We start from the raw sequence: 25,463 nt of genomic DNA, 5'->3' as shown, positions 1-25,463 counted from the left end.
TAAGAGCCATTTTGTGTGTATATTTAAGTAAAACAAGGGGGTAGATGCTATTTAAAGCAGCTGGGCCTATCAGGTACACAATTGTCACAATTCTTAGTTTAAGGCTTTAAAATATTTCTACTCAGGCCTTGTATGGTTCTAAATATGTTTTCATTCATTCATTCAACAAACTTTCATTGAGTATCCACTCTGCCAAGCCTCATTGTAAATGCTGAGTAATACATTAATTCCAGGCTAATTAATTCCATTCCTTCTTCTGGAGGAAGAACCTCTGACCCAGTCGGTGTGCTGCTTTGCTAACCTGGAGTATATGCTCAGATGTCCATCCTGTCACTCTTGAGTGTTCAATCCTTCTTGGCATGTATTACCTCCTAAATATTTGCAAAATGTCATTCCATATGACATAATGATAACAAAGATAACACCAGATGGAAAATGAATGGTCACTCCCTGGGTTATTGCTTCTTTTGGGGAGTATATGAGCCTATTTCCAGGCAGCCTGGGATCACAGAAAGACCGCCAAACAAATCCAGGGCCGCGTGGACTAGATCTGGTCCAAGCTTCATAATCTTTGGGAATTTACTTCACCATTTTGCGTCCCTATTTTTTTTTTTTATCCTAAACACTGAGTCCAGGAATCCTGTCCTACCTTTCTTTTTTTTTTTATAAATTTATTTTTTTATTGGTGTTCAATTTGCCAACATATAGAATAACACCCAGTGCTCATCCCGTCAAGTGCACACTTGTCCTACCTTTCTTTGGCATCGTTGTGAGTGAAACATGAAATCAAGTTTGTAAAAACACTCGGAAAACCATAAAGCCCCATGCAAATGCAAATTATCACTATCAAATAATCTTTGACATTCCTTTCAAGGAAAACCTTCCCCTTACAGTTTGATTTCTCTCTCTCTCTCTTTTTTTAAGGTGGGGGGGGTGGAACTTACATCATCAACTAGCATTATTAGGTTAGGTACTTGGCAGCATAACCCACACTGATATCATGGAAGAGAGCAGTTAGAAGTTTTCCTTGTTGAAAATGAAATGCACTCCCCGAGGGCCAGACTCAGAGTTGGAGATGCACTGTTTACTGAGGGTTTCAGCCAAGGCTTCAGGTCCGCAGAGAAAAACTCCTATTCTGGTGCTTTGGGGAAAGAAAGGAAAAATAAAAGAGTTTCAGGCTTTTGGATTACAAAGCACATGGGGGAACTTCCTCTTGATTTTTGGCTCCAGGGCGGAAACCCCCCCCACACACTCCTGCTCCTTTGTCCTTCCCACTAACCCTGTGCGAGAGTGGCTCAGCCCTGTTTGTGGGGACAGCTACGGAAGGCAGTTGACTTCCCTGGGAAACCATATTCAAGTGGAGTTTGTAGAAATCTCTGCCACAGAGAAAACAGTGGCGAATCTGTGAGTTTGTGGACTAATTGCCTTCAGGGCTCTATGTCTCCAACCGGCTCCAGCATCTAGAAATCAGGAACACGTCTGCTTTCGGTTCACCGACTCTGCCAACAGCTGGGTGGGGCTTCATCCCTCTCTGTTTTAGATGCTAAAGCCTAGTTCCTCAGGGTGTGGTTCCAGACCAGTAGCCTCCTAGTCAACTTTTTAAAAACATAGATTCTCGGGGCACCCTGGTGGCTCAGTTGATTAAGCATCTGCCCTCGGCTCAGGTCATAATCCCGGGGTCCTAGGCTGGAGCCCTGCATGGGGCTCCCTGCTCAGCGGGGAGTCCGCTTCTCTCTCTGCCTCTCCCCCTGCTCAGGCTCAACAGCTCGCTCATTCCCTCTCTCAAATAAATAAATAAAATCTTAAAAAAAGAAGTGTAGATTCTAAGGCCCCACCCTAGACCTACTAAATCAGCATCTGCATTGTGAAAAGATCCCCAAGTGATTCATATGCTCATTAATGCATAGAAAGCAAAGGCCTGAAGGTCTATTTGTGGTGATTTCTTGAGTTTATCAAGTGTTGTAGCAAGGTAGAGGAGCCCCTCAAAGTTTCAGAATGGGTAGAAAGGACCTTAGGATGTCCGACAACTTATGATTCTAGACCCAAAACCTAAACACTGAACGTAGGGACGGTATCTCCCTAATAATAAAGATAGAAATCATATTGAATTAAAAGAGATTTAGGAGCTAAAGGAAAAGAAGTGGGTTATGGCCCTACTTGGGGGGAGCAGGGTGCAGAAAGTCAGAGGTGGGGGAGGCCCCCAAGCATCTTTGTTGATAATAACTCCAGGTAATTTTGGTGTGATTTAAAGACTCCCTCATAAAGTCCTGCATAACTAAAACCTTTTATGGGTTGTCAATATAGTCATCTGGGTGTATGTTAGTTTTCAGAATATACAAATCTAGCTGTGTTTGGGAGCCAGTGCTTCCGGCGGAGCACAAGCCTCAAGGACACCTTGCTTTGGTGTCCTTACTCCTTACTTTGGGTGTTGACTTGCAATCGTCTTGAATTCATTATCCCAGTTGGGCCGTCCATATAGGGTCTTTTGTTTCAGGCCCGTGATCACGTCTTTCTCCTCGTCATGGTGCACGGCAAAGTGATTGGCCTGTGGGAAAGGACATGAAGTCACAAAACAGAGACACACTGTACCAAAGCACAGATAGATTGACGTATCTCACAGGCCAAGCTCTCGCTAACCATATATATCTGAAGGCTAGAAGGTACATCAAGATGAATAAACCGGGTGTCTTCAGGGAATTTATAATCTAGAAGGGCCAACCTGGAAGTAAGAACATGAATCATCCTATTTGTAAAATAGGGTATCATGAGTGCCATGGGAGAGGCACAAATATCTCAGTGAAAGCTAAGAGAGTTGGCATGGGAGGATGGGAAGATTGCAGCCTGGCAGCACCTGACATCAGGCTTTGAAGGTGTGGGTAGGATTTAAATACTGTTTCACTGTTTTTCTCTCTGTTCTGCATGTGACTTTCTCTCTTCCCCCTAATATACTTACTCCCACTCCTTTAGGAGAATCACTAAGAACTAAAGTAACTACAGATTAAAATGCATTCATATTTTGGCAACATAATGACACAACAAATCAAGTCTAAAGCTAGTCTGTGTGTGTGTGCTAGTCACGTGTTGTTTTCTGCTACCATTCTACCAGGCCTCAGCTCGACCAACAGATATTTTTCATAAAAGTGGTTAATTAGGGGCACCTGGGTGGCTCAGTGGTTGAGCATCTGCCTTTGGCTCGGATTGTGATCCTGGAGTCCTGGGATCGAGTCCTACATCAGGCTTCCCACAAGGAGCCTTCTCCCTCTGCCTATGTCTCTGCCTCTCTCTCTGGGTCTCTCATAAATAAATAAAAACAAAATCTTTTTTAAAAAGTGGTTACTTAAATTTATTTAAAACTTGAATCAGATTTTAAATTCACTGGACAGGGGATAGATGATGGGGATGGAGGAGGTAAGGAAGGATGACCACTCTGGTTTAATAATCCTGTAGGGACCAGTTTCGTAGAGCAAAATAGTTATTTTTTTAAAAAAGATTTTATTTATTTATACATGAGAGACACACAGAGAGAGAGAGAGGCAGAGACACAGGCAGAGGGAGAAGCAGGCTCCACACAGGGAGCCCGACGTGGGACTCGATCCCGGGTCTCCAGGATCAGGCCTTGGCCAAACCACCAAGCCACCCGGGCTGCCCGAAAATAGTTATTTTTTGATGCAAATAAATTTCCCATTTAAAAAATTGTGCCTGGCTTTTTAAATCATAAAACTGCAAAGTAATTTGTATTTATAGATTTTTTTAATGTTCAACAATTTATCAATTGTGTATAACACCCAGTGCTCATCACATTTTTTCTCTGGGTTTCATTTTTATCGATTTTACCATTTATCAAATATTTGTTGTTGTTTTGTTTTTAAATTGCAGAAATGGCATCTTGAAATCCCTTTTTCTGGAGCAGCAAAGTTTATGGGTCATGTGTTCCTGGATCTACATTTGTAACAAGACTCTTCTAAGACTTGGAGAATCTATGATAAACAATACACCGAAACCCAAATGAGGAGTCCGTTTTCACAAGTACGAGGTGCATGTGAAACATGCCCAGGATGTGTGGCTATGGCCAGCTGAGACACTGGCCAGGGATAGGAGGAGACTCTTGCCTTGGCTCCTCATGCAGGGGGAGCTTATGCTGCTTATGCTGCTTCCAGGCCAAATTATTAATGTTTGCTTATTTAGGAAGATTTTACCCCCTAGGAATCAGTAACTTGTTTCAGAGTTTCCTAATCTCAGCACTTTTGTCACTTGAGGCCAGATAATTCTTTGTTGGGAGGGGCTGTCTTATAAATTGTTTTCATTGTTAAATGTCCCTGGATAGATAGATAAAACATGTTATGGATTATGCGTTATATGTTATATTACACACACACACATATACATACACATATGCTATATACATATACACATATGCACACAAATATATTTCATCTTCATTAAATATGTTTTGCTTAATTTATAAATAATAATCATAAACTAGTGGGAGTTCCTAAGAGTGCAGGCTCTGGAACATTCTGCCTCTGCCTCTTACTAGTTGGGTGCCCTTGGACAAATGACCTAACCTGTTCTGGGCTCTGGTTTCCTCATCTGTAAAGTGTGGATAATAAGAGTTTCTACTTCATAGGGCTATTTTAAGGATCAAGTTAGCCAATCTATGTAAACACTAATAAAAATACCTAGCACATTATACATGCTTAATAACTATGCACAATTATTATTACTACTTACTAAATGCATTATGTATATTGTGAAATGCATATAAACATAAAATTAATGGAATATGTGTGTGTGTATAGATATAAAGAGAAAGACAGAGAGAGAGACATAAAGAGAGGAGAAAGACAGCTAATATTTTCTTCCCATTACCCTATGGATCATCTTGTCCAGCTGGTTCAAGACCCCTGGTAGGAACGTGAGTCTCACAAGGTCAAAGGCATGGCTCTTATATCCTTGTGGGCTCCTTAGCGCTAATCTGTTCCACAGATACCAACTTTGAATCTAGTCTCAAGAGTCTGAACATGTGGGGATATTGAGTGAGAGTGAATAGGCCGGATCACCAAATCCATTAACTCTTCTTGGTAAAAACAAAAAACAAAACAAAATGAAATGAAAACACAGTACACAAAACACGGCAATAACCAAAGGGAAGCAATCAGCCCCGGGCATTGTAGGAAGGATCTGAGAGCCGGGATCTCTCCCTCACCTGAGACTCATCCCAGCCGGTGAGATAGATGTTATAGCTGAGGAAGCCAGCGTTGTTCCTTTCCTGCATCTGGGTCTCTAGCAGCTGCAGCAAGTCCGCAAACCACTCAAAGGCGTGCGTGTCCCGGCACAACCAGTAGAAGTATATCTGCAAGAGCAACAGATCATGAGGCAGATTATACTTAAATAGGCCTCATCAGAATGACATATGTATTTCTAACCTCCCCTCCCCCAACTTTTTCCTGCAGCTCAGGATGCCTAGAAACAGAGGTTTTCAGAAAGCTCTGGACATTTCACAAGCTAGCTCACAAGAGCCTGCACTGGCCTTCACCCTGTGGGGCAGTAAATAAATAGCTAAGTCTCAGAAATACATGGCTTAGGAAAACAGTAGCTCACCACCTTCCTCCTGGGCCTGCTCTTGCCCACCTCACCTCCCTGGCTTCCTTTGTACCTCCTGTCAGAAAGACCAATGCCACCTAGGCTGGCAGTGGCTGCCACAGGACTACTCCACTGCCTGCTAATGCCAGACATTCCTGGGTTCTAAGGGAAAAAACGCCTTTCTTCCCAAACCTCCTCCATATAGTAAAGAGAGAAAGGGGAGAATTAAAAAGTCAACTTATGCTCCATGTCCCAATTAGAGGCTATCTCCAAAGTTATTAGAATGACTCATGTTTTATTCAAGATGTCCTTTATCGGGCAATGAAACCAAATTTACATGTGACCAAAAAATTACCCTGGGAATTTATTTATTTTTTTAATGATTTTATGTATTTATTCATGAGAGAGAGAGAGAGAGAGAGAGGCAGAGACACAGGCAGAGCAGGGAGCCCAACGTGGGACTCGATTCCTGGTCTCCAGGATCAGGCCCTGAGCCAAAGGCGGTGCTAAACCACTGGGCCACCTGGGCTGCCCGGCCTGGAAATTTATTGTGAGGAAATACCCATAAGAAAGTAAGTTTCATGAAAGGACATGTCTCCTGCCCTCCCCTTGCGGAAAAAAAAAAAAAAAGGATTGGGGGACGTAAATGGACTCAATCTCAGTATCTAACACAGGACGATAGAACAATTGTTCTATATCCCCTCAAAGGAACATACAAGAATCATTAAAAAAAAAAAAAAAGATCATGACAAAGCCTGTGCCAACACTGGAAAACACTGTTTTCCTAAAGCAGGACACGGAAGTATTCCTACTCAATATTTACAACTCCCCAAGAGTATGTAAACACGTAGGAAAACATCGGCAGAGGAGCCACAAAGAGGGCAGCTGCTGCGTTGGGGTTGTGAATACTTTCTACCCCAACTTCCTTTCTTCCCAGTTTCTACGAACGCCTTGCAAGTGCAGCGTGTTACTTGCAACAGTAGGCCTGCTGACGCACGAGCACATCCGACGTGTGAACAGCCCTTTTAGGAGGTGTGGGTCTCTCTGGACCCAGCCGGAACTTGTCTTCACTTCCTTGGGTCTCGGCCAGCTCCGCCCCAAGGCTCTCAGCGGCCTCCCCCGGGGGTGGGGGTTTGGGGGGGGACTGCCCGCGCCCTCAGAAACCCTGAAGGCCTTACCTTTTTGAGCCTCAGGTTAGTGGCGTTATTGCAATATTTGTACCAGACCGACTTGAGAATGGATGCAAAGGGCGTGACCCCGATCCCTGCTCCCACTAACATCACCACCTCGTAGCTGAACACGTCTTCGCTGGCCGTGCCGAAGGGCCCGTCCACCGCTATCCTGGGGGGAAGCGCGAGGACGTGGTTACAGGGCTGCCTTGCACTGCACAGTCGGACACAGCTCGCCCCGGGGATGTGTGATGTGTCACATCGCCCCGGGACAGTGTCCTTGTGGGGCACTTTCTTCTATGAAATAGCTTTCAAGTAACCAACTCAGTGTCAACATTGTGGTTGGAAGTAAGAAGAGGAAGTCTTAGCTAACTGAAAATATTTGGTAACTCTCGGGGGTATTTTTTTCATCTCTCCACCCTTTGACCTACGCCCCCACACCCACACCCAACCCCCCCCCCACACACAGACTCACACACACACAGACACACAGACTCACATACAGACTCATACACACGTACAGACTCTCACACACACGCACACCCTGTACTTCTTGCCAGGGCACCCCACACTTGAAATTCCTGCTTACTTTACACACTGAAGTGAAGTGCGAATTTTCTGTCATAACATCTTCTAAGTTTAACACCTTCACTTCTCATTTGTCTATTCACTGAGTCAACCGACAAGCTTTTCTTTAGCATCTTCTAAGTGCCTGGCACCATCTCAGGCACGTGGGAAGAACGGGACAAAGTGAATAATATATGGCATTTACCCTCAAATAACATATGTCAATTAAATTTTAAGAATATCTTTGATATACTAGAACTTCGTTTGTTAGAAAAGTTAATATACTTTGGCCTTGCCCCTTACATTTTGAAAGGAATTGGGGAATAGTCATTATTAATGTTGGATTCAAATATTTCATATTCCGCACAAGATTTATAAGTACATGCCTAAACACACTGCACACATAAAATGGGGAACACAGAAATAGCTACCTGAATTTGTAGAACTTGTGTGTTTGGTCAGACCAAGGAGACAGGGCAGTGAGAGGTGAGACAGGGGACCTAGTGACATTCTTTTCCTGAACTCATACACTTTCATAAATATGTGCTTTGTACTTACTTAGGTAGTTTCCACGCATCTTGAAACTCCTGCTTATCACAGCCACAAGCATTGAAAAGTCCTTCTGTCCAGTCCCCAACGATCCGAATATGGATGCTAAAGAAGTCTTCCTCCGGGGCAGAGGTCAGTGTGAAAGGGTGCCACTCCAGACTGGACACCTTGGGGCACTTGACAAAAATGTACTGTCCCACTTCCATCTTGAATCCTTTCTTCTTCATCTGTAGCTCAATGGTTTTGAAAGGGTGAGTGACCACCTATGGAATAAAACATGTGTCTGGAAACTACACTTTCCCCAAATACTTCCCTTTTCACTGTCCACACAGACAAAAGTTTGAGCGACCATGCCCACCCACATCCATTCTTCAGGGCCAACGCAGCCTTTCCTCCAAAAGATGTGGCCCTCATTCAGAATTGCCCTCGGCTGGAGCCCACAGCATACGATGAGCAGGAGTACAAAGGACTGGCCCCTGGGTGGCTCAGTGGTTGAGCATCTGCCTTTGGCTCAGGTCATGATCCCGGGGTCCTGGGATCCAGTCCCACACCAGGCTCCCCCACGCAGGGAGCCTGCTTGTCCCTCTGCCTATGTCTCTGCCTCTCTCTGTGTGTCTCTCATGAATAAATAAAACCTTAAAAAAAAAAGGACTGGCTCTGTCCTCAACTTGAGACAACTCCCAGACGTCATCCCAACCCCCTGCTCTCCTTGTAGGATCAGCTGAGGCTGCAGCTGCAACCGCCCAGAGTCATTCATTTCCTCCCCAATTTCTGATTTTCTTTTCTTTGACAGGTTCATCTCCTGAGAACACATCCCAGAAACCTTCTGTCTGTGATTGTTTGTCTCAGAGTCTTGCCAGGGAGTCCAGCCTAAGACACCAGCCTATTGTGATATTTTTTTTCTCCCAGAAGTCAAGGCAGGTCCTAGCAACAGGAAGAAGAGATGGCTCTCTGCCCGGCCTTCCTGTCTCCTGGGGGATGCTCGAGAGCCTTGGCAGCTGGAGAGAAGGAGATCCCCTGGGCTGGCTATTTAGCAACATCCCGCAAGCCAAGCCGCATGTACTGATCTATCTTTGTTCTGACTCACACCTTGGATCTGCCTTGGAATCCACCTGATTCTGCCTGTCTACATTTCCACCGACCCTGGAAGTACACTCTTTGTCTCCCCCAAAGCACACCCCATGGCCATCCCCATTCTCCATGTGTGCAAGGGCATGGCATCTTTGTTTACAACAGCAAAAACTGAAAACGGTCCAAATGTCCAGCAGCTGGTGAGGTGGTAAATAACTTTTACAAAGAAAGCACAATAAAAAGCTGTCATTATAATACAGAAAGTAATATACTGTTTCTGGGATGATTCCTGAGATACACGGGACTTTCTATGTACAACTGGAAAACCAACCAAGGCACATCAAAGGAATAGAAGACGCAATAGAAACAACATAGCAGCTTCCTAAATGTTGACTAACAGTGCTGAGCTTTTCCCTCCGTGAGTGAAGAGGGATAAGATGGGAAACCCTTTTGCTAAACATCGCCAAGCATTTCCCAAACTTGTGATTTCAATCCATCTTACATGATAAAGCAGTACCCAATGTCCTTTCATCACTAAAATAAAGAGACCTAAAGCTTCGTTTTGAAAACAGAAAATAAAAATTGACAAAAATTATTTTGAATATGGTGTTCACTGTGTCGCAACTTTGTGTGGTGAGAACATTTTTCCCCCATTGCAATTTTGCTGCCACAGGTGCAATCGGGATTCAACTCCATAAAATGCACTAGTGGAATGGACATTGGAATACTTTGGGATGACACCTTGTTTCTTACTTGTTTTTGAGAAGAAAATGAGTATCTGTTTTTATGAGTAGAAAATGACTCTTTGCTCCACGGGAAAACAAGGTTGCCTTTAAAATATGTTTAAAGGAAATACTTGCCTGCTTAGTCAGGTCTAGCCTAGTAAGGGAAATTTTGTGGCAGCCCTTCTTGCTCTTCTGTGGGCTTTTTCTTATAATACAGTATAAGTAAAAAAGGAGAACTGCTGTAGCTTCCTATATTTCAAGATTTCCAGTGCCAGCTGGACTAACTTTACTGTGGCCTTCCACAGATGCCAAGAGAGAAAAGCTAGGGTGGAGGACAAGAAGAATTCAGTGTTGTGCAAGAATAGCCCGTAGTAGCTTTTAGTAAACACTTTTTGAACTGTATTGAATGGAATTAAGTTGTATTTGATAGGGGCACCAGGGTGGCTCAGCGGTTGAGCATCTGCCTTTGTCAGGGCGTGATCCTGGAGTCCTGGGATCGAGTCTGGCATCGGGCTCCTCGCGGAGAGCCTGCTCCAGTCTCTGCCTCTCTCTCTATGTCTCTCATGAATAAATAAAATAAAATCTTGAAAAACATTTAAAAATTTATTTGATAAAACTAGTTTTGTCTGTTGTTTCCTGAAATGACAACCAGGAGTTTCTATCTATTGAGTTGGCTATTTAGTTAGTAATGAGAAGCAGCACAGAAGCATGGGGAAAAAGTTGTCATATACCTGGAGTTAGCAGACTCAATTCTGGATGCAGTTTAGTTACTAATCTCCTTGAGACTTTGGGTTCTTCAGCTGTGATATTCTATGATTATATACATAGCACAGAAAAGGAGGTAAAGGGAGGCCTGGAAAATTATCTCAACCTCAGTCACTCCTGCCCTTGGCTCCCTGGTTCTTTTGGCATCTGAGTATTTTAAGGCTCAGTGTGTACCCTTTTGAAATCATGTGTTTTGCTTTTGCACTCTTATCTGCTCACATCATCATTGTGTGTTCCTCCTCCCTTCTACACACGCATGCACACATACACACAGATTTGTGCACGCAAAACAATCAGCTTTATTTTGCAACAGAAAATGTTAATTTGTACTTCCTCCAGCTAAAAAGTCCAATCATTTGATTATCAAGCTAAGTACACTGAAATAAACTGTTGGTCTTCTCTCTGTCCTATGTTTAATTAAGAAACTAAGAGGAAGCCAGCTCCGAGCAATGCTATAGGGAACCTGGGTAAACATGATATAGTTAGATACTGTTAGTAACTCCCAAACCAGATCATACCTTGGTGATGACCACTTTCTGTTGAGATCGCCAAAACCGTACCAACCTCTCACAGAGATACAGAAACATGGGACCCACTATCCATTTCCAAGTCTGTAATCAGAGCAAAACATGAAAACACGGTGTGTTAAGGGGTAATAGCTGATATAAGATTCATGGGGACAAAACATTTTAGAAGTCAATCTTTGTAGGCTTGTTTAAATACTCAGGATCAGATTCATAAATTTCTAATACAACAGAATGCATGAAAAATATCTAAAATTAAAATAAAATTTTGAGCCAACGCAGATGAACATTCTCCTTAGCCACATTGGGAAACTTTATCTACAGTATAAAACTTTCCCAAGAGGAACTGCCCACAAGAATGAGATTTCCTCCTGGTGTTGCAATAGAAGTTGCAGTGACCCTACAGCGGAGCAAGATTAGTTTCAGAATTAACATCTCTCTTAAGGATAGCATTTCAACAACACCATATTTTTTAATGCAACATTGCAGTTGCTTTCTCTCATCCTTGTAGCCAAAGCTTCATCTTTTGCAAGATAAGAAATTTCATCCAAAGAATTTAGCCGTTTCTCCAATATCCTGGTAAGTTCTAGGAGCTATGCAATGCACCTGCTGAAGAGGGACAAGCCCAAAGATTTTCAGATTTCTTTAGATTCCCCTCCCATCAGAATCTTCAGTGTTTCACAATACTGGAATCACCTTGTAGTACTTCTAACTATATGAAAACCTTTAGGATAAGCAAATCCATCCTGGGACTCCATCCCAGTTAGGTTCCTAGTTTAATACCTGAAGTAGCAAACAGTTTTAGAAGGCAGAATCATTCAAAATATGGCATTCCAGAATGGATTTCAAGAAAGAAAAATAAAATTACAGAGTGCTTGCTACAGCCTCACATATGATCTTTCTATTACATTTTTTTGAGAAACATTTTATTGGAAGTTGAGAGCACCTGAATGTCCCCACCTCCAGCCAAAGTGGAAGGATATCTGCTCTGAAAGTCAGAAATATTCTGCTGCTGGCCTTTGTCTTCATGGGACAGATTTTTAAAACAGGCTGGCATCATGCATCTACTTCCTGGGGGCCACAATGGGGTTCCATTGAATGGAGCAAGGTCTTGGACATTGCCTCTAATCCCAGAAACCCAGAAGCTCCTTTGAGGTAGATGCCTGTTAAGGTAGTAGTACACTGATTCCAGCTGTCTTCAAGGAAATGTGCCTTCCCCTAACCCATAAGAGGACCCTCGATGCAGTTCCTTTTTTAATCCCTTTTTTTTTTAATCAATAGATGTCTGCATGTAGTGGGAGCAGTTCACTGATACATCTCGTTGCTTTCATTAATGAGCAAGGATCCTTAAAGATGTTAAGTCCTTGGACAGCAGACTGTGTCTTAGAGAAAGAAAATTCCTATGTTAAGAGTGTAGAAAAAAGAAAGGAGATAATGGGATGGGACATTTGCCTTTATATTATACTGTGCTTAAAAAACAACAACAACAATCCTGTTCAGAAGCCCTATACAGGGGATCCTTGGTTGGCTCAGCGGTTTAGCGCCTGCCTTCGGTCCAGGGCATGATCCTGGAGTCCCGGGATCAAGTCCCACATCGGGCTTCCTGCATGGAGCCTGCTTCTCTCGCTGCCTATATCTCTGCCTCTCTCTCTCTCTCTCTCTCTCTCTCTCTCTGTGTGTCTTTCATGAATGGATAAATAAAATCTTAAAAAAAAAAGAAGCCCTATACAAATGTTGATTTTTACCTAGTTTTATACCAATGGTTAGCATGATAACCAATAAAGTACATTACTTGTCAATGGAGGAAAAGATATGAAGAACACAGGGCCCACTTCACAAAATGGAACTTTGCAGAGCACCCAACAAGAGCTCCCAACAGAAGGTAAATATTCCAGCATGTTTCCCCTTGGTCATCCTTGCCACACTCCTGCTCCACATGCAAAACCAATGGGCGTTGGTCTGAACCTGGCTGTCCAGTATCCTTTGTATGGTATAGACATGCTTCCTGATGGTTAAAGGCAGCCCTATGTGTCACTTCATCAATTTCCTTCCCAGCTTTGAAAGCTGTATAGAAAGTCTTATTTCTGGGGGTGCCTGGGTGGCTCAGTTGGTGAAGCATCTGCCTTCGGCTCAGGTCGTGATCTCAGGCTTCTGGGATCAAGCTCCACATTGGGCTCCCCACTCTGCAGGGAGTCTGTCTCTCCCTCTCCCTCTGCCTGCCCCTCCCACTGCTTGCGTGCTCTCTCATTCTCTCTGTCAAATTTATCAATAAAATCTTTAAAAATAAAAAAAAAGAAAGTCATACTTCCTGGTATCTGAGGAGACTTTTAGCTCCTTCTAAGTGATTATCTGAGCTATCCAACTTATCTCAGAATGGATCCCTGTGGAAATCATTAACTGTTATTATTGTGGCCCTCACATCTGGAAGAGAAGAGATGGAATTTCTTCAACAGCACTTTCAAAAACAATGCTCTTCCATGTTTTATATCAGGATGTTCATAATAGTCCAATGCAATCCTTACTCTTTAAGAAATAATTCTAGACAGTAAGTAGAGAAGAAAAAAGTCAATACTTCTAACATTCTAGTAGTTCTCTGGCATTCATAATGGACATCTCTATGGCATTTGTATGTATTTCTTAGACAGGTTAAAGATTGTTGGTAATGAAATTGTAATAGTAAACATGAACTGTACATACCATAGGAGGGTTTCCAGAGAACTGTGGGATTGGACAGTCAGGTATTTTTCCCCATTGTGAGATATTGTCCGCACAAACTTTATAATTGTGTTCCAGTCTACTCGCTGCAGTCTGCCCACGTACAATTCGCCTGGGGAGGAAATGTAAGTCCAGACCATTTAGTAGAAAGAAATTAAGTTCTTATTTTTTTGAGATTCTAAGAACATCTCAAGTATTCTAGTATGGATTCTGTACTTTCTATTTAACAGTTATATCTTATTGATCCCTGAGTAGATTTGAGAGAAAATATGTCTTCTTCAGCAATAGAAAAAAAAAACCATATGTACGATGGCACAAGAATATATAGATTTTGGATCATCAATATGTGTTTTCTCAAAGGAAGCATTTGTGCTTCTGCTTCAAGATTATTTTCATTTATAAGCAAGCAAACAAAAAACAGGAAAACTGCAAATCTAACAGAGCAAGGCCCATACAGTGCCTTTCTGCAAATTACAAAAAGATGCCCCCACCCTGCCCCTGTGAAGACAGTCCCAGAAGCACACAGGTTGGCCCCAAAGCATGGGCTAGTAGTACACCCCACGGATAGGCACCCCTGTGTGGGGGACGGTCCATACTGTCACACAGTAGCTCTGAGGTTTAGTCCAAGTGCTTCATTTGTTGTTCCAAAATTGTCTAAATTAAAATCAAAAGGTCAAAATCAATTTAAGGGTACCTTGTGGAGATTGTGACATTCTCAGAGGTATCAACACTAATGGTATGTCCTTTGAGGTGCTCAGAACCCATTCATTTCAATTCCATAAATTGTAATTGAAGCAACTGCTAACACACAAGATGATGTGAGTTTAGTGGGAACAGAGGAAGGGAGGCATGGAGTCAGGTAAGTCATGTTCCCAACCTCAAGGAACATAAATGACAGGGTCTTCAGAATATATACTAAGAAGAGACACAGGAGGCCTTTTGCCATAGTTGTATTGGGGACCTAACATGTATTGTGCCACTTGATATATTCTGTGACTGTTTTAATTCAAGGCTGTTAACCATTTTTTTCTATCCCTAGGTCTTGGGGCAGAGAATTACCATGTATTGAGCATTTATTATGTGCCAGGCCTGGGGAAAGTTACTCTACACAAATTATCTCAGTTGACTCTCATAACAAGCCTGAATGGTAGGTATTGGCACCCCCATTTAGCATATGAGAACATCGAAGCTTAGAGAAACTAGTAACTTAGAAGCAGAATGATTGCGAGAAAACAGTTTTGGGCCTGAGTCAGACAGCCTTGGTTTCAAATCCCAGGTCCACCGCTGGCTAGTTTGGTGGTCTTGGGGAAGTTATTCAACTTCTTCTGAGCTTCACTTTCTTCAGCCAGAAAATAGGTTTAGCCATACTTAATCAAAGGTGTACTTTAGCGACCAATTGGCCTGATGCATAAAAAATGCCAACACAAGGTAAAAATACAACAAATGATAATTATCAAAGTCCCTAATGCCCAAGTTCACGTGGAGAGGAAGTGTGAGGGAAGAAAAAAAATGGATTCTCCCTTCTTCTCACTGCCAGGACCAGAAGTCAAAAAACCTGGGTTTTAATCCCAGTTCAGCTGCTGCCTGGCCATGAGACTGTGAGCAATCAGCCAACCAGTGTAAGTATCAGATTGTCTTCAGATGGAGAGTGGGGCAGATCTATCTATCTCCTCTGTCTGCTCCAAAGGGAAATGCATAGTTGTGAAACTATACAAGCAGAAAGAAAGTGGTGGAATCACTAAGCTAGAGAGGAGAAGGGATTCAGTTTTTGTCTCTAGGGTTCTCTGAAACAGCTGGATTATGACCAAATCTCATTTAAAGATATTTGATTGCTTGAGGAGAGTCAAGAGATTGTCTACGCAGATTTTTCAGTGGTTGCCCAGTGCTGGTTCTTCTCACCCTTCCCCTTTTCACACTCAGGTCTTAGTCACCTCGAGGCTAACTTGGCTCCCAGCAGAGAACATCAAGCAGAGCCTTGAGCATCTGCTCTCTTCACACTGAGTTATATGGAGACCCAAACTCACCAGGGAACTCCCCCCAGCCTACTTTTGTGTGCAGGTGTGAGAATCAGCTGGTGTGAAACAGCATAAAAGGGAAACTGGGTATGAAATAGGATTCCCAGTAAGACTGGGAACTGTCTACCACACATGCAGGCACTGTGAGTCTCTATGAGAGTATTTGTCTGCTGGTGGTCTGCTTTACACCACCTGGGCTCCGATCCTAGCTCCGCCACTTACAAACTGAGTGACTTGGGCTATATCTTTTACCTTTGTTAGCCTGTTCCTTTGTCTACAATTTCCCCAGGAAATGGGGATGTAAGAGCATCTCTACCTAAGAGAAACATTTCATGTCTATAACAAATGCTCAATAGATGTGAGCTCTTACCTTTGTCATATTAGAATGCTGGAAGGCAATAATCATGCATTTTTCCTTCTAGTATTCCCCCACTGTGCCTGAGATCAGTCCTCATACACAGTAGGCAATCAATAAATGTCCAGCTTGAATTGAAGCTCATTGAACTACAGCAAACCCCTTCAGCTGATTAATCATTAGCCCCTCCAGTTTGGGAGTGTCTAATTTACTAGCGATTAAGCCATAAGAAACATCATTGCAGACATCCAAGACCCCTCCAGCACCCTTAACGTGTTTTACACACTTGCAGAGGTACTCAAGCTTTGGTGTATTTTTTCTAGCTTGCTAGAAATAAATACATTAATAATAGCTATTATTAAATTACTTCAGAAATAATAGCTATTAATCGGGTACAAGAAACTAAAATTCTGCTGAATGGTCTCTATCAGACTGACCTCTGTGGGCCCCTCCTCATTTTCCCTCAGCAGACAGGCTAACCACAAACAGACAAGGAGATCACAGTGCCTCTAACAGCATCACACCTGGAAATGGAAGCACTTAAAGGACTTCACCTCAGAGATGAAACACTCACTCAGCTCCATGGATGGCGAGTCCGATGAAGAAGATCACGAAAAGATGGTGTGTGTACCAAAACACTTCAAAGTAAGACCTCCGGATGGTTTTGGTGGAGGAGGTGATAATTAATATGAGGCACAGTGTGATGACAATGCCAGTGATGCCGGCCAACAGAGTCACAGCCACGTATAGACCTCCTTCAGGATTCTGTAAAATATAAACACACACACACACACACACACACACACACACACACATTACTCACAGGCTCTTAAATGCAGGACTACCTATTTATAAAATGTCCAGTGTACAGAGCAACAGATATTTTCAATCCCCCTTAGATAATCCTAACCATCCCTCACAGAGTGATATAGACTTGGAATAGATATTTCTCAATTTAAAAACATCTTATGTGGTTGAGGTGTCATAGGAAGTACTAATCAATATACTGAAATAGTTCTGAAGGAGTGTCTAATAAGGAACATTGGTGAGCTATAAGATGTCCTAAAAGGGTCTGAAGACATCCTAAAAAGGTCTGAAGCTCCTTCTCCCTTTGGTCTGGAAAGGGCCATAGTGCTTAGCCTGCAAATGTATTGTGGGCATGCCTACCATCTCAGGCGGGGTTCCCCTGAAGCAGATAGACATTGAGATGAGGATTCATGAGCAAGTGATTTTTAAAAAGTGTGCTCCAGAAGAGACTGGTAAGAAGATGGGTTATAGGACAGGAAAGAGAAACAAGTCAAATAAGAGGGTGATCTTGGGCCAAGTCTTTAGAGAGGGTAGCTTCAGCCTGATGCTGCTGAGGAATGATGGGGGGTGAGTCATGCCTCAGAGTTCATCCTGACTCAAGGCAAGGAAGCTGGGCTTTCGTGGCCTGTGCCCATCAGTTATTGGCTAACAGCTGCCCACAGAGAGGTAGCCTTCCAGGCCCTTCCAGATCTCTTTGAGCTTGTGGGCAAAAGGACTCCCTTAGAAAGAAGAAAGAAACCCAGGTATCAGAAATTGAAAGTGGAAACACAGAAAGGTGGAGGGAACACAGACATAGTACAAGTGGTTCAAAGAGATCCAGGCAGAGCATGGCAGTTGGCTCACCTGGCATGTTCACATTGCCTTCCTTCTGTATCATTGTACAATGAGCAATAGGAAAGAAAAATTATCCCAGGCATTACAGAAAAGGAGTTTGTTTACTTTTATGCAAGTTTATTTTTTTTTATGTTAGCCTGAGGAGAATGATTTCTACAAAGTTACGCGACTTTTCTGATCATCTTTTCTAAACACGAGGAACCGTATTTGGAATTCGGTGTATGATTTTGTGACTTGGCCATCCCCCCAAGCCATTGGGCACATGAAGATGATTTGGAGCTTCTCTGTCTGAGTGTAGGAAGCTTTAGCAACTGCTGGAAGGGAAGCAGTCCTTGCTGTGGCTATCCCAAATGGCTGCCCCTGGAAGACCACAGAGTTACTCCCAGTGCATTCAGCTGCTCATGGATGATAATCAGCAGACATAGGCCACCCCTCAGATGTTATAGGCAAGAGAGAAGAAAAGTGCCTCTGCTGGCTGGCCTGGGACTAATACCAAGGCGGGAGTGTTCCCTATTTCACATGAACAATTTCATAGTACATCAGATGACGTCATTCTGTGACCATGGGGGAGTGAGACAAAAACAAGACCACTCCAAAATTATGTCAGAGCCAAGACAACAACACAAGTGACTGCTGCCAAGATACCCAATTCTCGAAAGACCTCCCCCCAATTCCTGACCATACCTGAGGCAGAGCAAATCCTTGCTTTCTTAAACCCCTCCAAAACCACCTAACACAAGTCCATGTCCTACAACAAGCCTCTATTAACACCTTCTTGGAATGTCCCAGACTTTCTCATGGTGGGAGGCCTCTTTTGCTGCAGTAAGTAATAACTCAACTTTGTTTGACTAGACATGTGTTCTTGTCTTTCTTTGATGGTGGGCATTGTCATGGCTGAGCCTGAGTTAGTCCAGATGCCACAGGTGGGCCTCAGGAACTGGAAACCATCTACAGACCCTCCACACATGGGGTCGGGAATGTGGGGGACATCTTCTCTGTACCCACATTCTTAGAAACAACAGGCAGGCTCATCCCACTGACAGTTAGTCAACCTTTGTCATTGTTGTTGTTCTGCCCAAGTGGAGTTCTTCACTCACTGAAATCTAGTCTCAGTTTTAATGGCCTAGGGAACACCTGCATTAGGAAAGAGGGGCCTTACCTTGATTCTCCTTCGAGCAAAATTGAGGTAACTTTCACCAGGATTATCTCCAAGGTTAGAGAGTGCTATTGAGTAAACGTCAGAATTGTTGACTCGCGCATTCACACACCACTCCACATTAAATAAGTGGGCAATGGTATGAATCGCTGAAGAGGAGAGAGAAAAGAAACAAACAAGGTGAAGGGTGAGCACAATTTTACTGTAAGCTGGGTTTCTGCCTCTAGCCTCTGACTCTGTGATAAGTTACAGGGAGACACAGGAATGGCCCAGGACACTTAGACACAACAACTGTGTCTCCAGACCAGAGAGGCAAGACAGTTCTAGTGGGTAAGCTGTTCTCCAGTTGTGAAATCGTACGCAAATCACTTGACCTCTCTGGTCTTGGTTTCCTCATTTGTAAAATGAAGATGTTAAATGACACCATCCTAAAGATCCAAGCAAGTTCTAAAATTCTACAAAAATAATCTTGGTCTCCGAGGATATTTAGCTGTGTTCTCATTGTCTCTCTCCTCCTAATATATTTATGCTCAAACAAGAAGACTCTCATGTAATGTATGTCTTTGGCTGGCTCATTCAACTGACTCTGACATTAGGCCAGAAAGACAACAAAATTTTATTGAACTGATATAAACCAATGGCCACAAGAGTGAATATCTTTTTGAAAATTGCATTCCTTACTTAACAAGCACTTATTTTAAAAAAAAAATATTTTATTTATTCGTGAGAGACACAGAGACACACAGGCAGAGGAATAAACAGGCTCAGGGAGCCCGACGCAGGACTTGACCCCGGGTCTCCAGGATCATGCCCTGGGCCAAAGGCAGCGCCAAACTGCTGAGCCACCCAGGCTGCCCTTAACAAGCACTTATATACAATTACTGGGTGCCAAGAACTGTTATAAGTGCTTTATAATGACTTAATCCTTATATGGAGGCTATGATGTAGGTACTACTAGTATCATCTCAACTTACAGATGAGAAAACTGAGGCATAGACTGCTTTAATGTCTTGCCCAAGATCACCAAGCTAGGAAGCAGTAGAGTTAAGAATCAAATACAAGCAATCTGGTACTCAAATCTTTGCTTCTGACCATTATGCTATGTTACTTTCTGATAAGATTTTATCATGCATTTTGCATTTGAACCATTTTGTTAGCCACAGCTTAGAAAGCCTGCACAGTCTACTAATAAGAGAAATCCAGTTAAATATCTGTAATCTAAGACTATTTTACTCAAATTATGTGTAAACTCTTTAAAGGCAGAATAAAAGTCTCTTCTGTTCATCACTGTACATTGTGTGCATGCCTATTGCCTGGGACATCACTTATTTATTAAGTGAATTAGTTATGATTCAATAAGGGTCCCAGATACATCCCTTGTGTCAACATCACTGCTTTAATAATTATAAAATAACACATAAGATAGAATACGTATATACATATGCATACCTATTAGACATAAAATAACAATAATAATAAAGAAGACACTTAGCTGATAAGGGTTATCTTACCCTTAAGATAAGATATCTTCTCAACTTATGGGTTGTGGTCCCCCCTAGGATTACTGCAAGAAATCCACAAATCTACATGTTCAACCTAGTATTTTTTAAAAGATTTTATTTATTTATTCATGAGAAACAGAGAGGGGGGGGGCAGAGACATAGGCAGAGGGAGAAGCAGGCTCCACACAGGGAGCCTGATGTGGGACTTGATCCCAGGACTCCAGGATCACACTCCGAGTCAAAGGCAGATGCTCAACCACTGAGCCACCCAGGCATCCCTCAACTTAGTATTTTTTTAATGGATAAATAAAAGTTCTCACTTGTGAACTAACATTTTTTATATTACAAAGCATGGAAAAGGGTAAAGACACTGGGATTTTGTCAGAAAAGCCCAAGGTTAAAAAGTTTTAAGACTTGAAGAAATAAATCCTAATATTGGGATGGGAGAAAGAGTGGTGAATATTTTTTAGTGGAATTCATTCAGAAAGTACAACATGTCTTGGTGGGAATGTAAATTGGTACAGCCACTATGGAAAACACTATGGAGGATCCTCAAAAAACTAAAACAAGAAATACCATAGGACCCAGTAATCCTACCCAAAGAAAATGAAAACACTAATTTTAAGAAAAGCTATCTGAACCCCTATGTTTATAGCAGCATTTTTAGCCAAGATATGGAGACAACCTAAGTATCCCTTGATAGATGAATGGATAAAGAAATTGTGGTATATAGACACAAAGGAATATTACTCAGCCATAAAAATGAATGAACTCTTGCCATTTGCAACAACATGGATGGACCTAGAGGATATTATGCTAAGTGAAATAGATCAGACAAAGACAAATACCATATGGTTTCACTTATATGTAGAATCTAAAAACCAAACCAACCAAGCAAAACAAAACAGAAGCAGACTCATAAGTACAGAGAACAAACTGATGGTTGCCAAGCGAGTTGGGAGAAAAGGGATGGGCAAAATAAGTAAAAAAGATTAAGAGATATAAACTTCCAGTTATAAAACAAATAACTCACAGGGATGTAAAGTACAGCATAGGGAATAAAGTCAATAATACTGTAATGACTTTGTGTGTTGACAGATGGTAACTACATTTATCATGGTGAGAATTTTATAATGCATGTCATCATCGAATCACTATGCCATATACTTGAAACCAACATAATACTGTATGTTAAATATACTTCAGTTAAAAATAAATTTAAAAAATTCAACATATCCAATCAAAAACCTAATCTACCTAAAAAGACTTATATCTCCTAGAAAATAAAAAGTATCTAGGGATAGAGGGAATTCTCTGGTTCCAAGTTTTCTCTGCAATCTCAAATATCTTAATAAACTTACCAGTGTGAAGTGCAATCATCCATGCCACCAGTTTATGAAAGGTGAGGTTCCTGTCCAGTTGTCTTCGAATTCTTGTTGAGCAGCACTTTGGATTAAAGGGAAAAGAAAATAATAATGTTAACAAGAACGTTTGCTGTGTGCCAGGCAGTAGATATATATCATCTCATTCAATTCTCATAACCACCCTTAAACTATGCCATTTTACACATTTGATAGATGAGAAAACTGAGGCTCAGATGCCTGTGGTCATTTTCCAAAGGTCAAACAGCTAGTGAGTGGCCTACCTGACAGGTACCTGCAGTAACCATATGCATGCAGAACCAGCTCAGCCCCAAGAAACCTGAAGTTTGTTGAGCAACAGGTGTAAGGTCCCTACAACCAGTTTTACCTGGACTCCAAGGAGGAAAGCTCTGGCTCTGTGTCTTCTCCATCACTTTTCCCTGCCCCAGAATGTATGTGAGCTCTCATAGTCCCATGCTGGGCAGTTAGCAAAGGCTCATCTTTGTGAAGATGTCAGCCAGTAACTTAAGTGTCAGGTGAGAGATTCAAATGTCATCTCTCCTAGGAATACTGGCAGTGTAATAGGATTCTCTCCAAGAAAAAAAAAGTGTATTCATTTCATAAGACCCTGAAAGTCTAACGGGGACATAGATAAGTGAACATTTCTAGAACAAGTGAATAATCTTAGAATAACACCCTTCTAAGACATACACTGGCGGGGAGGAGAAAAAATTGTCCACTCATCTCTGTTGACAGAGACATCACAAGATATCATTAGCCAAATGTTAATAGCAAAGAGAACAATGGCTAATATTTACAAAGAGCTTGTGCAAGGATCCATTTTAAGTGTTTTATATGCATTCTGACTTTTCATTCTTGCATCAGTCCTATCAGGGAGGTACCATTATTGTATCATTGTATAACAGATTAGGGAAAAATGTGTGGAGAGGTTACTTTGCCTTAGGGCACATGGTTGGTCAGTGGCAGAGATGGGATTTAAGTCCAGGCTATCTGATGCCAGAGTATCAATATTCTGATATTTTATACCTTGCATGATTACTTTGATATTAAAAATAATATTTTGGCCAGTACTCAAGTGTAATTGTTCTACTAATAACATGTTAGAATATGTGAGTTTGAATCTTGATTTAGATCAATGCCCAAAGTAGAAACAAATAAACAAATTCTGCTTTATGGTTGAATCAAAGCTTGGTCCTCCTGAAAACTGGTCAAATGCTTGCTCTGGCTGCTATTCCCAAGTCTAAATGTACTGCCGTAGAAATACAGAGGATTGTTAAGGAGAGCCAAGTGCCAAAGAAAATCTTAGGTATTATAAGTATCTGGTTCTAAACATACTCAATTTAATCTAGGGATGTTTAATATTTGACTTATTATTTTTTTTAAGTAGGCTCCACGCTTAAGCCCCAACATGGAGTTTGAACTCACAACCCTGAGATTGAGACCTGAGCTGAGATTGAGTCAGACGCTTAACCGACTGAGCCCCCCAGGTGCTCCATGGCTCACATTTTTTAATAAAATGTCCTGATTTGATAGAAAAAAAATGTAGTTGTGTGGAAAATTGTGCTTATGCCACTATCTCTCAGTTAGCTACGTCTACGGAGAGTATGGGAGCACGAGAGCAGATTCCTGGAACAGCAGAAATACTAGTGAGGAAGACTCAGAGGATTCCAGAGAGAGGAAGAAAGAATTAGCCTTTATTGAATGCTTTCTGTGAGCCAGGCCATTCACCCATAATCGTTACCTCATTCAATGGCAATGAAATAGCAATTATTGTCCTCATTTTACAGATAAAAAAACCAAAGCTAAATCTCCCATTGGCTGGGATCCAAGTCTATTTGTCTTTAAAGTTCATATCCTTTCCCACCAAACCAAATGCAAAGATATAGTCACTATTATTCTACATGTCTAAAAAAAAACCCCAAAAAACAAACAACAAAAGAAACAAAACCCAAGACAAGAATTCAAGTGTAAGTACTCAACAGCAAGGCGGTCACAGAAAGCAAGGTCAGGAGAAGAGAGACCAGAAGAGAAGGAAACCAATGAAAGGCATATTAATCAGATCAGATACTACTATCATATATCATATCATATCATATCCTATGTCATATCATACCATGGTCTCTTTGATTAGAGGACTCTGAGAGATACAGAAAATGCCTCAGAGGTGTTTATTGTTTTGTTTTGTTTGTTTGTTTTTTATCTGAGGGGCAGGAAAGCTTAGGTATTGATACCCCCCAGTTCCCATCCATCACAGACCGACGGCTGGTCCCAGGGCATCAACTCCTTGGCATCTCAGGCTTGCCCCAGGAGAGGGCTGAAAGAAAATCCTCAGGCAGAGAATGAGTGGGGCTTGCAGAAGGCAGCTACTCCATGCGCTGTAGAACGGTAAGTGTGGAGGGAACCTGAGTTCCACCATCAGCATCAGCTATAAACTAAGTGTCCACTAGTGGAGCTAGGCAGTGACTCAGGCTCTCAAAATAAGGGTTTCCTGTTTGAAATCACTTAATTTACATTTCTGTTGGTGAAAAATTGTCCTTGGTTTCTTACATGGCCTCATTGTCTTGTGTGTTTATTTCAAGTGCTGTTCATTGTTTTACAACTTTGTACAATTTTAAGGAATTATCATTTTCCTGTTTCCCAATTGCTAGGTTCCTCCACAGTTTCTTGGAGTCCTTGGGGTGGTAGGCAAAATTCAGATGATCCCCAATGACCTCATATGATCTCCTTCCCTTGAGTGGGGGTGGGACCTGACCTGTGAATATGATGTGATGTCACTCCTACGAGTTTGTTACATCATATGGCAATAGGAACATTGCAGAGGTAATTAAAGTCCCAGTTGACCTTAAGAGAAAGATTATCTGGGTGGGCCTGAGCCAATCACATGGCCCTTTGAATCTGGGTCCAGAACTCAGAGACTAAAGTGTTCAGAGATTCAACGAGCCAGAAGTATTTGGTGTAATGTTGCTGGCTTTAACGTGGAGGAGGCCACATGGAAGGAACACAGGGACTTTCAGATCCTGAATGGCTGTCAGTAAGCAGACAGAAAACTCAGTCCCCCCCCGCAAGGAACTGAATTTGGCCAGTAAGGATGAGTTTGGAAGACTTTTACCGAGTTTCCATTTGAGAATTCAGCCCAAGGGGCACCTCGACTTCATCCTTGTAATATGTTGAGCAGAGAACCCAACCATACACAGGATGCTGGATTTCTCACCTGCAGAACTGTGAGCTAATAAATTGGGGTTGCTTTAAGCCACTGAATTTGTGGAAATTTGTCACACAGCAACAGGTAATTAATATAGTCTTTATTAGGGTGATGGACCACAATTGGAGTCCTAAGACTGAGAAAATGGAAATAGTAGGATCAGAAATTAGTACTGACTTACATTTCAGAGGGCAAGTTTTGCCATCAGATATACATGTGTTAGATCTCAGCTCTACTACCTAGCTGTGTGACATTGAACAATATGCTCAGTTTCTAACTTCCTCACCTCTTTTTTTACCAGAGTTCTTCTCTCATAGGTCCATTTCCTAAATTCACAAAGAGGTGTTTAATAAATATTTGAGGGTTTTTTGGTATCATTATTTAACTTTTTACTAGTATGGTGTGGCTCCCCAGCTAGAGAGTAAGCTTCCTATGTGCAGAGCAATATATCATATGCTTTAAAAAATATCCCTTGGGGCACCAGGGTGGAGCAGTCAATTAGGTGTCTGACTCTTGGTATGGCTCAGGCCCTGCTCTCAGGG

At 42.1% G+C, this 25,463-nt stretch overlaps 1 protein-coding gene across 1 annotated transcript in view; it reads right to left on the bottom strand.

The window, feature by feature from the left end:
• LOC112655047 (cytochrome b-245 heavy chain) overlaps positions 1 to 25,463 on the bottom strand; it is a 47,380-nt gene continuing 21,917 nt past the window's right edge. The window contains exons 4-13 of the mRNA XM_025439806.3: positions 21,699 to 21,783; positions 18,839 to 18,984; positions 16,613 to 16,803; positions 13,651 to 13,780; positions 10,948 to 11,040; positions 7,878 to 8,131; positions 6,762 to 6,924; positions 5,207 to 5,353; positions 2,421 to 2,545; positions 1 to 1,141 (exon numbers count right to left, since the gene is read on the bottom strand). Coding sequence (XP_025295591.1) covers positions 1,015 to 1,141; positions 2,421 to 2,545; positions 5,207 to 5,353; positions 6,762 to 6,924; positions 7,878 to 8,131; positions 10,948 to 11,040; positions 13,651 to 13,780; positions 16,613 to 16,803; positions 18,839 to 18,984; positions 21,699 to 21,783 — 1,461 coding nt within the window. The 3' untranslated portion in view covers positions 1 to 1,014. The remainder of the gene's footprint in view (positions 1,142 to 2,420; positions 2,546 to 5,206; positions 5,354 to 6,761; positions 6,925 to 7,877; positions 8,132 to 10,947; positions 11,041 to 13,650; positions 13,781 to 16,612; positions 16,804 to 18,838; positions 18,985 to 21,698; positions 21,784 to 25,463) is intronic.

Source organism: Canis lupus, chromosome X (genome assembly GCF_003254725.2).
Source record: "Canis lupus dingo isolate Sandy chromosome X, ASM325472v2, whole genome shotgun sequence".
In the NCBI taxonomy this organism is placed as follows: domain Eukaryota; kingdom Metazoa; phylum Chordata; class Mammalia; order Carnivora; family Canidae; genus Canis; species Canis lupus.
Note: the sequence above shows the minus strand (reverse complement) of the source record. Positions and strands in the feature narration are given on the sequence as shown.